At 50.2% G+C, this 12,923-nt stretch overlaps 1 protein-coding gene across 2 annotated transcripts in view; it reads left to right on the top strand.

Moving 5' to 3' along the window:
- Positions 1-12,923, top strand: part of PLXNA2 (plexin A2) — a 163,944-nt gene that overhangs the window by 118,234 nt on the left and 32,787 nt on the right. For both annotated transcript variants that reach the window (XM_050326688.1, XM_050326689.1), the window contains exons 13-15: positions 4,844-4,995; positions 8,307-8,424; positions 11,922-12,058. In XM_050326688.1, the coding sequence (XP_050182645.1) occupies positions 4,844-4,995; positions 8,307-8,424; positions 11,922-12,058 (407 nt within the window). The remainder of the gene's footprint in view (positions 1-4,843; positions 4,996-8,306; positions 8,425-11,921; positions 12,059-12,923) is intronic.

Raw genomic sequence — 12,923 nt, 5'->3', positions numbered from 1 at the left:
GCAATACTTTTGGGCTCTGTCCAAGGAGAAAAGAGCAGAGCTTTGCTGCTGTTACACGTCCTTGTCTCCACGACCAGGTCTGCGCCTCAGCCTTCAAAGCGGGAAGCGCGGGGTGCCTCGCTGGGGGATGTTTGGAGTCTCAGGAGATTGCCCTGAGTGGATTTGTAGATGGGAGAGTGGAGTAGGGAATGTCTGTGCTTTTGTTGGCTTATTCCACAGTGAGGTCAGCAATGAAAAATCCAGGTTTCAGGGGGTTCTGCTGTCCCATGGCTCTGCTGACCCTGGCAGAGCTGTGAGCTGCTGTGGTTTTAGCACAGGTCTTGTGGTGTTTGGTGTTTTCCCTTGGACTCCACCTTTCTCCTTATGAATTCACAGCTTGCTTTTTTTCTTTTTTTTTTTTTTTAATGAAAGTCAAGTTTGCAGTTGTAGAAAAGAAGGGGGAAAGCAGAGGGGAACTAGTGACCTCTTCTGTGTGCTTTGAGATCCACTGCTGGGAAGGGCACTGATAGGGCTGAACACTCAGGAAGAATTTTGCAAAGTTCTTGAGCAGTAGAAACCCCCCAGGGTTTATATTCCTAAATCCAACCCTTTCAACAGCCTGGTTTAACTTCTCTCATCCCCTTTCCCCTCCAGTAAAATGTGTGAGATTGTGTAGGATACCATGAGACCTTTACAGCATTTGTTGCTGTTGGGTCTTTTTCTGGCACCTGAGTTTTTTCGGGATTTTGGTACCATTTTGCACTGCCCAGTGCTGCAGAGCTGGGAAGCTGGGAGAAGAACACCCTGCCCTGCTGGGACCAAGCTGGCAGGTTCAGAGCTGGCACTGGTGACACATCCTCCATCCTGCAGGTACCGGCATTGACAGTCTCAACTGGGGAACAGTGTTTGGTCTCATACTGGGGTTTGCATCAGACTCAGCCTAAAGGAGCCTTTAACATGGGCTGTTTTCCACTCTTTTTTGCTTCATCTGGCCAGGTTCACTCTTTCTGACAAGCCTGAGGTCAAGGGCCTGTCTCCCAGGCACCAGTGCCTTTGGGGGATGCATGAATAAGAAAAGATTGTGTTTTAATATTTATAAAAGTAAATGAGCAGTGGGATATTTGCAGTTCTTTTACTAACTGAGAGGCTCTGCCGTCACCAACAGTGTCCCTTCAGCAGCTTAAAACTTCCACACGGCCTGTGGTCTTAGCAGTAAATAAATAAAAATCAGCTTTCTGGCGAACAAGCGGCACTCTGATCTCCTATTCATTTATTTGCAGGCCTCATTAATATAACATCAGTGCAACAAACAGCTGAAGGGTGGGGGGCAGTGTCAGGCTGAATAATGGAGTTGCTCTGCTGAGATAACAATTAGGTTCTGAATGTGCTATCAGCTGAGGCAGAGACAAGGAGGGATCATGCCGGGATGACAATGCTTGTGTGCCGGTTCCCCGCTGGGCTCATCAGCTGGGATCCAGAGAGCTTTGAGCAGGACAAAAAAAAAAGACAAAGAGGATGAAGGTGGATGAGGTTTGGGGTTATGCCACGGATTCAGCAGCCAGGGTGCTCTCTCTGCACCCTGACAGATGCCAAGTGGTTGCTGTGCAGAGCGGTCGCCGGCTCGTGGCTTCTCTGCAAGGCGTGAGGCTGGGAACGTTCATCCCGCGCTGTTAGAGCAGTGTCGTCTGCAGGCTGGGGAGGGAAGGGTGCTAGAACTGTGCTGGGGCTCCTGGGCCCCTGGGATCCCTTGGATTGCAACCTTGGGGATCCCTGGGATCCCTTGGATTCCAACCTTGATGATCCCTGCCTTGGTTTCAAGTAAGCAGCAGCAAGAGAAATACCCTGGAGCATCTGCATCCCTCCCGTGATGCAAGGGCAGGGTGTAGGGGTGACCGAGCTCCCATCACCACTCACTTCATCTCCATACTTGGAACCTTTTTATGAATAATACAGAGCTGCACACCTGCATAAATCCTTTCCCTGGGCAGCAGGAACAGGCATCATTAGAGGTGGTGGATTGCAGATTTGTTCCATGCGAGGTGGGGCTGATGCAGAGGGGAGAGGTGACCTGCTCTGAATAATTCTGCCTCCCACACCCCACTCAGATCTCAGTGACTTCCAGACTGCTTCAGTTTAACAAACAACCTAAAAAACTTCCAGCAGATTCCTTAAACTAAATGTACAATTCCTGGTAATGGCCTTGGTTTTCTTCAGCTGCCCTTTGCAGGTTTTTTTCATCCTCCACAGACCTCTGAGTGAAAAGCCAGTCTAGTAAAGTGATTTTCTTGAAATTGGGGAATATTTCTTCCTAATCCTGTCTGTCTCGGATCGGAAATCTGGACTGTCACCAGCCAGCCCTGCAGCCTGAGCAGCTCCCAGCACAGCCAAGCCAGGATTAAGGCAGACCACAGGCTGGCTTTGCTGGAGGTGCCTCATCCATGAATCCTCACCCCAGTGAAGGGCCCAGGGATGCTGCTTGGAGGGGTCCCCAGCTCTCGGTGCAACGGGACCTTTAAGACTTATCTTCTTTCTGCGATTTTGACTGAATCTCTCCAGCTGTAATTAATTGAATGCATCTGTTCTAACCCTGGGGCTGCTTTATGGCACAGTTACTTCAAAACTGTTCAATTAGTGGCCACTAAAATCTAGGTCGAGTGGAGCTCCATATTGGGGATTTTCCAGGTCAGGACATTTTTAAAATACAGCATCAGCTCAGCTTTGTTTGGGGAGGCCAATTGGCTCCTCTGGTTCTGGTCAGGTTGGGAAATGGTAAAGCTGTGACTTGGTTTGTTTTTTTTTTTTTTTTTTGAGCAGTGATGAGCTGACGAGCCCAGCGGTGTAAGTGCTCCACTAAATGCATTTTAACATAATCTAGAGCTGCAGAGGACAGTTGTAACTGTCAAGTACGTGAAGTGCCAAGTTCAGGTGATTCCCAACTAGCAATGTAAACATGACCAGGCCTTCAGGACTCGGTGTAATGCAATACAGCTCGGTTTTGGAGTGGCTTTATGGGCACAGAGATAAATGATACAAGGCATGCCAGGCAGTGTGACTTACAGGGAACAGCAGCACAGCAGGCAGTGCGTGGTGAATAAATTAAAAACCTCAGTCAGAGGGGGAGGTGGGAATTCAAGCAGAGGAGGGAGGGCTTGGGGGTGGCTCTGCTGGGTTTGTGGAGCTGGCACGTGTGGCCAGAGATGGAACTGGCTGACCAAGGAAAGTCATGGAGTTGGAACAAGCTCCACCTAGGGAAGTGGTGGGGTCACCATCCCTGGAAGTGTTCAAAAAACCATCAGACCTGGCACTTGGCGATATGTTTTAGTGGGCCTGGTGGGATTTGGTAAAGGTCAGACTTGCTTCGGGAGGTCTTTTGCAACCTTGATGATTTCTGTGCCTGTGAATTTCCACAAGAGCACCTTAAAACAGGAGCAGAGGTGGAAAAGGCTTCTGGGTGACCTAATTGTGGCCTTCCAGTATCTGAAAGGAGCCTGAAAGAAACATGGAGATGGACTATTTACAAGGGCATGTAGTGACAGGACAAGGGGGAATGGCCTCAAGCTGACAGAGAGTAGGTTTTATTGGATATTAGGAAAAATTCTTCCCTAATGAGGGTGATGAGGCCCTGGCACAGGTTGCCCAGAGAAGCTGTGGCTGCCTGGAAGTGTCCAAGGCCAGGTTGGACGGGGCTTGGAGCAATCTGGGCTTGTGGAAGGTGTCCCTGCCCATGGCAGGGGGTGGAACTGGATCATCTGTGAGGTCCTTTCCAACCCAAACCATCCCATGATTCTATGAAATGACAATCTGTAAGCAAGGGAGAAGGAAACTGGTTGCAGCTGGGATCTGAAATGCAGGGGGATGCTTTGGGAAACTTGGAACCACAGAAGTGATGGGGAACAGGGGTGTCCTGATGGCATGGGAAGGGAGAGATATGCCCTGTGGCACTGGACAGTGCAGGGGGTCCCACAGGGGCTGCTTTGGGGCAGGTTGCTGGGGCTGGTGTTTGGCCACCTTCCAAACTGCCTCTTAGGAAGGTGGAAGAAGGCAAACATCCATCTGGAAACAGTGAGGAGAAGGTTTTGAAGAGCTCAAGTCTTTTGCCAAAGACAAGGGTGGAACAAACAAGCATAAACAAGATTTATCCATTAAATTAATTAAATTGCATTATTATGGATTGTGTTTATTTATTAATAACAGCTGTAGCATGGGAAAGATTAGTAACTCACCCAAGAGCGACAACAGACTGGTGGCAGATTCAGGATAACTGTTTGAGAGTCTTGGGTCCAAATTTTGTGACTATGCATTATTGAAATTTATACTCCTAATTGAAGAGGATATTGTCCTTAATGAAAGTCCATAGAAGCAGAGATGATTATGGCTGAGGCAGGCTATAAACAGGCAGCTTGAAAGCACACACCTCACCCTTTAACATTTGTAAGTCATTTCAGGTGCCAACTTACTAATAAAATGTGACATTAACATTCAGGTAACAGCCAAGGCAGAAGTTAAAGTTCTCCCAAGAAGCAGGCTACTTCTGGAAGGTGACTTATCATCTTCTGGATTTATTAAAAAGGAGCCAGGCCTTTCTGGGGAATGGCTTTTCCTGCAGCTCTTGGCCAGCCCAGGGATCTTGGTGTCCTCTCTTGGAGCACAGCACAGATGGATTTCAGCAGCCTTGGGCTTCTGCAGGACATCCAGAGGAGTCATGGGGAGCTGGCACTGGCCTGGGCTTGGCAGGAGGAGCAGGGGGAGGTTACAGCACTCAGCCTCCCTGAGCACCCTGCGGTGTCTCCAAGCCAGGTGTGGGGTCAAGGATGGTTTTTTGGGGGTCACCAGCTCAACTTTGCCGTGTTTTGTTTCCCCCCAGATCCTGACGGTGTCGGGCCCACCAGAAGGAGGGACGAGGGTGACCATCCGTGGGGTGAACCTGGGCCTGGACTTCTCCGAGATCGCGCAGGGGGTGCAGGTGGCCGGGGTGCCCTGCACGCCCCTGCCCGAGCACTACATCGTCGCGGAGCAGTGAGTGACCTCACCCACCCCACCCATCCCCACCACGGCTCCCTGGGGGCACAGAGCCTCATCCCTGACCTCCAGCAAATTCACAGGAGGCCAGCAACTCGTCCCAACCCCAGGCACCATCTCTCCACCCTGCAGGAAGGGGTCTGGAGGTGGATGTTGCCGGGACGCAGGAAGGGACGAGGTGCTGGGGCGCTCTCTGCGAGGGTCAGGCAGCTCTTTAAACTTCCATTTAGTGTCATGTTTCCTTCCACCCTGCTGTTCCTGCTTTGCTAAGCAACTTTTGCTGATGAGCACCTTGCTGCTGGTGCTGAGCCTGCCTGCTCCCCGTGGCACTTGAAATTCCGGCGGCGCTGCCGGCTGCGCGCAGCCATTTGTTAGGCGGGCGAGGCGGTGACAGCCGCTTAATTCCGAGTGGGCCTCCACTGGAGTCAATTCATTTATTTCACTGAGCGAAATGTCAACCAAAAATTAGAAAACAGGCATGTAACAGAGGATAAACGGAGGATAAACCTCCCGAAGTGACACTCTCTCCTCCTGCTGGTTTGGGGAGGGGTTGTTTTGGGGCAGCCGAGGTGCTGAGGGGTGTCCAGGGGTCACTTGGGAGAGGAGCAATAGGTGATGTCTCCCCTTGGGTTGTCTAATCTCCTCATGAGGACCAGGATGGTGTCCTGTGTAGTGTGGGGAAGGCCAAGACTCCATGAGTGGTCCCAGCAGCACAGATCTGCCCCAGCTTCAGGAGCAGCTCAAAGCAGTTGTCCTCTGGTGGTGAAATGCCCCAGTGAGATGCCCAGAGCAGTGCAAGGACCTGTCACCAGCACACGTTGGCGTTGGTTTGGCTGTTGGTCACTCCTCATCTTTCTTTCCCCATCTGTCAGATAGAAATTACATTAATAACCCCTTCTGAGCTGCAAGGATGTACCAGGGTGTCCTGGGATCACTGGATGAAGGGCCTCTTGGTGTCACTGCAGGAATGGCTCCAACCACTGCACCAATAGTCCTGTCACTACAAGCAGTTTGGGCTGTTCTGCTGAGCAGTACTTTGTTTTATTTTATTTCTCAAATAAAGGGTGGAAGATTATGAAATTATCTTCCTTTGATGGTACGAAACCCTGATTTTATAATCATGACTCTAATTACGGCTCTTGAGCTTTCAAAGTTTGTTAACATCATTAAAACATTTACCCTGGGCAGATAACAGCAAGCGTTAGCATGAGAGCTGCCTTTTAAAGATGAATGCAGATAAAAGGACCCTCTTAAGGGTTCTGTGGGCAGACTGAATTCCAAGACTGTAATGACTCGCCATATGCTCCAGCCACGCAATCTATCAGCCAGCAATTAGGTTAATGTTGGTGAAAGGGCCACTTAGCCCAGCAATCAGCACCCTACAGCTCTGCCGAATGCATCATTTTGTAACAAGGCACCTGCTGGGAATTTGGCTTTCCTCAGGAATCAGGATCAGGTGTTCCGGGTCGTTTGTGCCCTGTCCTGCATCCACTCCTGCCCAATCTGCGTGGCAGCTGCTGCTCTACTGGCAAATTGTTGAGTATTGGGTGTTTCCTTGCTTCTTGTGGGAGGGAAAACCTCCCCTCTCTTCTCCTGCCCGTGGGGTGTCAGAGATCACTTCCCCTGGCTTTGTTTGCCAGGGATTGCTGCTCCCAGATGCCAGCCCTGCACCCAAAATCAGAGCACGGCTTCCTCCCTTGGCCCTGCTGCTGGCCTGCAGGAGGAAAAGTGATCAAATAACAGGCAGAGAGGTGCAGGGGCACTGTCTGGTTGAAAGGCAGAGCGAGGAGCACGTGGCAGATTAAGGCACACGGCTGAGACGCTTCAATTCCTGCTCTCCAAAGGCAGCGTCTCTCTAGGCAACCCCTTTTGATGTGCAGCAACGAGGACGTGCATGTTCCAGCTCTTTACCAGCATGTATGTATTTCATCAGGCCTCCTGGCATCACCTGTGCAGGCGATCTGCAAGGTTCTTTTCTTCCCTTTAGTCTTTTTAGTTTATTTGTAGTGAATTTAACGCCGCTGAAGGCGGCTGGAACGCTGCCTATCCCAAATTGGAGCCTTTTATGCGTTTGTGTGTGAATGGCAGAAGAGCGAGGAGCTTCCCCCTGCTCCTTCAGCCTCTCTGGGCATGGGATGCTCTGGCTCTTCCTCTGGTCTCATTCTCAGGGTCAGACACCCACAAATGTCTCATCAGGGGGGTTACTGCATCTCCTGCCCGAGGCAAGTTACTCCTACTCTCAAATTTCCATCCCTGAGGCAGATAATTTCTACCCTGAGATTTCCATCCCCAAAGCAGGGTATTCCTCCCCTCATGTTTCCTTCCTTGAGGCAGGTTACTCCTTCTATCCTCCTTCCTCCAGGCAGGTTACTCCCACCCTCAGATTTCCATCCCTGAAGCAGATCGTTCCTACCCTCAAATTTCCACCCCTGAAGCAGGTTAATCCCTCCCTCGTGTTCCCCTCCTTGAAGCAGGTTATTCCTCCTACCCCCAGGTTTTCATCCCCAAGGCAGGTTACTCCCACCCTCAGCTTTCCAGTGCCTGGAGGGATGCTCTTGAATTTATCTTTCCAGCATTGCCACAGGAGCAAGCAGCATCCATCCCCTTTATGTCCAGCTGGAGAGCCCTGCCAGCTGATGCCCCTTTGAAAACCTCCCTCAAACCTGCTGGCGTGACTGGCATCCTCTTGATCCCAGCCCCAGCTGCTGTTACACATCCCTGGTGCCCTGGGATTTTTGGGTTATGTGTTTAACCCCAGCAGCTCTCCCTACCTTTACAGCTTTCCCAGCCTCACAGGGCTGAGCTGGAACATGAGGACCCTGTCCTTTGATGCCAGTGCCTCCTGTGCCCAGCATCAGCGTGTTCTGTTGTAGCCAGCCCTGTGTCCCTGCAAAAGCTGCTCTCCATGGCTGTCTCTATCATTCCTGAGCAGGCTTCTCCAGTTTTGATTAACTGGGAGACTGCAGTGTGAGCTGTTCCCTTAATGAACTCATCTGTTACTCTAAGGACTTCGCACTCACTTTGCTACTGGCTAATATATTGCCATTAGTGCTCTGCTTTGCTCTGGAGTTTACAGCTTGTAATAATTATGTCTAATTTTGATTTTTTTTTCCTTTAAATTACTACATGGGGTAAAAATAGACTCAGTAATTAACTTCTTCCAAAGAGGCAGATACCAAAGTTAAAGGGGAGGGGGGCGGGGGGAGGGAAAGGAAGAAGAAGTAGAGGAAGCCAACCCTGCATGGAGCTGTGCAGGGGCACTGCTGGCACCTCCTGCCAGAGCTTCCCTGTGACATTTCTCCTTCCAGGATCGTCTGTGAAATGGGGCAGGCGCTTCCGGGGATCAGCTCCGGCCCAGTGCTCCTGTGCATCGGAGAGTGCAAGCCGGAGTTCACGGCCAAGTCAGTGCAGCAGTTCATGTTTGTGGTGAGTCCTGGCGAGGGGGGACAGCACGGGGGTCCCACGGGAACAGCCCTGCCCTGCCAGTGCCTGTGTCAGATGGACAGGGCTCAACTCCAGGAGGCCATCCTGAAATTGCTGTTTTTCTCTGGTGCTGATGTTGCAGAGTTTTTGGTTGCCAAGTCAACAAGCCCAGCTTTCAGGATCTAGAGCTTGCACAGGCCTGGGAATAAACCTCAGCTTGGGGTTCCCACAGCATCTGGGTTCAGGTTTGCACCTCAAAAGAGGGGTTATAGACTCATAGAATGGTTTGAGTTGGAAGGGACCTCACAGATGATCAAGGTCCAACCCTCTGCCATGGGCAGGGACACCTTCCACTCGCGCAGGTTGCCCCAAGCCCCATCCAACCTGGCCTTGGACACTTCCAGGGGATGGGGCAGCCACAGCTTCTCTGGGCAACCTGTGCCACAGCCTCAAAGCATGTGATAATCTGGGGGTGAATCTGGGACTGCTCCTTGCTCGTTTTTGAGATGTTTTTGTACATATGTGTTTATATGTACAGGCACCAATGGACCTTTTTGCACAAAAACAGAAACACAACAGCAGGAGAGAAGCACCAGAGCCTGTCCCTCTGCAGCTCAGGGCCTGAACTTCTGCTCAGAACTGAATCAGCTGACACATAAACATATCTGATTTTCTGTGGCCATAGATTTAATTTTTCCCCATGGAATGGAAGGAACATTATATGTCATATTCTGCATTATATATTATTCATATTCTGCATTAAAATATTCAGGGATTTCCCCCCACACTCCCAGGATGCTGGTTCAGCGTAGGCTTTCTCTGTCTGCTCAGTGGAGACCTGCTCTTGGGGTTGGTGGACTTCCAGCGATGGCATGGGTCTTTCTGTTGTTTGATTGGCAGCTTTTTGAATCAGAAACTGAAAAGCCACAGCTGGAGTTTCCCATATCTCCAGTTTTGCCTAAACAGGGCATTTCATCCAGCCCCATTGATTATGTGCTCAGTGGAACCTGTATGCAGGGAAATGCCAGCACTTAACAATTGTCCACAATGTGTAAACTAATTGAGAGATAAATCAGGCCAGGCCCTGCCACCCTCTCAGTGTTGTGAGGAAACACCCTGCCCTGGCATTTCATTTAATCAGCAACAGCAGGGGTGCAAAACATCACCCCGTTTTGCTGGAATATTCCAGAAATCCCCCTGGTCATGACAGTGCCAACGTAGTCCCAGATTTGCCACTCTCCCCAGGCACATTCCCCTGCGACACCAGCTTTGTGCTAAATAATAACCAGGGACCAGTGGAAGGGAATTGCAGAGATGAATCTTGGAGAAGTGTTTTGCAGCAACCTGGTGCATGTGCTGAGCATTATCCCTTTGCATTGTTACTCCTGATTTCCAGCACTTACACTGATTTTTATCGCTCCTTTTTTTTTTTTTTTCTCTCAGGCGTCTAAAACTTCCAGCACATCGTTTCCTTTTGTTAGCTGGCCTCTATTTTTCTCTTTAGCACCGCCACAGCTTCCATTACAGCTGGTTTATGCCATTAAAGTCGGCAGTAAAATTGATTGGTACCTCGGAGCAGAGCTCTGTGCTGACCCTGAGAGGGTTTGTTGCCTTCGTGAGCTCATCTGGTGCCTGCCATGGAGCAGGAGCCACGCTGTCACCTTAATGACACCCCTTTTATCTGGGCAGGAGGAACCTTGGAGCTGCTTTGGATCTGTAAATCTGTCATAATTATCACCAAAGCATGAGCTGAAGGTGGAAAACTCTTACTCAGCTCTCAGGCCGGCTGCATCCCACCCTCGGGAGTTTTTAGGTCTCTGGGATGGGCTCTCAGCTCTCCTGTTTTTGGGGGTTTTTTTCCTTGTTCACAAGAGTGACCACTCAGGGTTACAGCCTGAGTTTCTGTTTTTAGCCATGCTTTGAATTTCCAAGGATTGCAAGGTGAAGCTCACACCAGAAACATCAGATGCTTGTAGGCGAGGAGTGTTTATCATCGATTTTGAATGCAGAGAAGGGCTGGGCTGCCCAGGACACTCTGTGCTGGTGTGTGGGGGGACTGCTGGACCTCAGGGATGTGTAAAATAACTGTTCTTTGCTGTCCCTGGGCTCCCACGAGCCATCTGGCCCCAGGGATGGGGCTGGAGGAGGAGGAGGAGGGTGGTTGTTGGTGGGGTCTCACTATCTGGAGTGTCCAGAGCATGGCAGCTTGTTCCTGAATCACCTTGGGAACAGTTCCCAGGGTTGGGCTTCATTTTGAAGGAGGTTTTTGATGGGCAGTCATACACTGAGCATCCTTTGGAGGGTTTTTGCATTTTGGAATCAATCCTCTTGGCTCTGTAAAATGCTCCCAAGCCTGCCTGGTGTGAACATTGCTATTGCCATTCCTATTTCCTATTGCCTGATTTTGCGGTGAACTGAGGTAATCACTGAATATCCTGAGCTGGGAGGGCCCCACAAGGATCATCAATTCCAGCTGCTGACCTCAGGCAGGATAAGAGCTGACCAGGAGCAGTTGAAGGATGAATCCTTCCCTCCTGCAGCATTATTCCCCAAATATCCACAGTGGGGTGGATGGTGTATTTTTCCCTGGTCTATTCAGGAGTCAGGGTCAACCAAGCTTTTGGTCTGAGCTGCTTTGGCAGGTGCTGTGACACCCAGAAAACACGTGTTGCAGTGGGAAAACAGTAGGGAAAACATGACCAACTCATGGAGCTGCCAAGCAGGTGATCCCAGGGGACTGGAGCTGGGAGCCTGCCAGGCTTTGCTGACGAGTCATAAAGAGGGTAATGTGAAAAGCATTAGTAAAACAATTTGGTAATATCCACTGATTGAGAAGAAATAAAAGGGTACCTGCTTTCTGCAAATTCTGTTAAGGGTTTAACCAGCCACCCTGGTGCAGGGCAGGGTGAGATGTGGCATTGCTGTGATAATTTCACCAGTAAAATGCCAAGTGGGATCTAAGTTGCCCACCAAGGATGTCTTTCCATCAGCAATGGGAAACAGGCTCTGCCCCCACAGTTCCATCACTGGTGGTTCATATGGAGCTGGAGCTGATGGTGCTGCCTTTTGTTGCAGCTGGGCAGCATTTCCCATTGCCAGACCCTGGTGGAGTTTTTTTTTAATCCTTTCCCACGCTGACAATCTCCAAATATTCGGGTTCAAATTTCCATTCTGGCAGTTTGCTTTTGGATATATTCAGCTTTTCAAACTGCAGTGCAATCAACCTGCCTTTGCTTAGGAACAAAGTCGAAGGTGAGTCCATGATTTTGCCAAGGCTGAATTTGCAATTCTTTTGCTGGGTCACATCTCCCTTTCAGAGCTGAGTTAGAAAACGTAGCAGGACGTTTGTCAGGTGTCCAGGGCACATCCCTGGACACATTTTGCTTTTCCTTGTTAAAAGGACATCGCCACTCAGCCAAAGGTGAAGCTCAGGGATGGTGCTTCACAGCAGCTCCCTCAGTGCAGGCAGGGTTGCTGAGTTTGTCCTTTCCTTTCTCCAGACTCCAGTGGTGAGTTTCCTGAATCCCAGCCGAGGTCCTGAGTCGGGAGGGACGATGGTGACCATCTCTGGGCACTATTTGGGAGCTGGCAGCCGTGTGTCCGTGCTCCTGGGAAACCAGACCTGCGAGTTCTATGGGTAAGAGGATGAGCTGGGCCAGTGTGAGCTCCTGCCTGCACATCCTGGTCCTGCACCACCAGGATCTGCTGGAGCTGAACGTGCAGCCACGGGAAAACTGCATCTGGGAACCCCTGAAGGATCTCAGTCCCTCTTTTATTGCATCAAACCATCTTTTCTCTTACTGTGACTGAGCCCTGGAGGGATTCATTGGTGTTAGTGCTGTGCACTGTTTGGTTTTAGTGCTGTTGCAGTGTTAATTAGTCCAAAAGTTTCAGACAAACATCACTGTGGTGGTAAAATATTTATGTTGGTCATCAATAGCTGCCCCCAGCCCAGTTAGTCTGAAGAAAATGTCACATTTATAAGAAATACCTGGATTCTCTTTTCAGAGATGAACACCTTGCACTGCATTTATTGCAGCCACTGCTGCAGGTACCTCGACCTCCTAAAAATTATCTGAGTGAGGGGTGGGTAGAGCAGGGCATGGGGTCTGCACACACCTCCTGCCAAGGAACTCACACAGCCATCAATCTCCAGTGGGCTTTCAATGGCAAATTTGCTTTTTACCCAGCAGTGTAAACACAGAGTTGACATTTGCAGGGTTTGATGTGTTTTCTTGGGGCTTAGTTAGAAGAAGATACATCTGTGTTTACATCTGTGTTCACCACGCACACAGCCCTACCCTGACCCACGAGGTGCCCGAAGCAGCAATTCCTGGGTGGGAACCTGGTGTCCCAAGGGATTCTGCATGTCAGGTCTTCACTCAGGCTTCCCAGGAGGAACTGAGGGAGCTTCTGGCAAAGTAAAGACCCCTGGAGGTGAATTTCTCATCTGGAAGATTGAGAGGTCCTTTGATAGGGGAGGTGTGGGCGTTCAGATGTGG

This window comes from Myiozetetes cayanensis, unplaced genomic scaffold (genome assembly GCF_022539395.1).
Source record: "Myiozetetes cayanensis isolate MyiCay16 unplaced genomic scaffold, myiCay2020 scf32, whole genome shotgun sequence".
NCBI classification, from domain to species: domain Eukaryota; kingdom Metazoa; phylum Chordata; class Aves; order Passeriformes; family Tyrannidae; genus Myiozetetes; species Myiozetetes cayanensis.
Note: the sequence above shows the minus strand (reverse complement) of the source record. Positions and strands in the feature narration are given on the sequence as shown.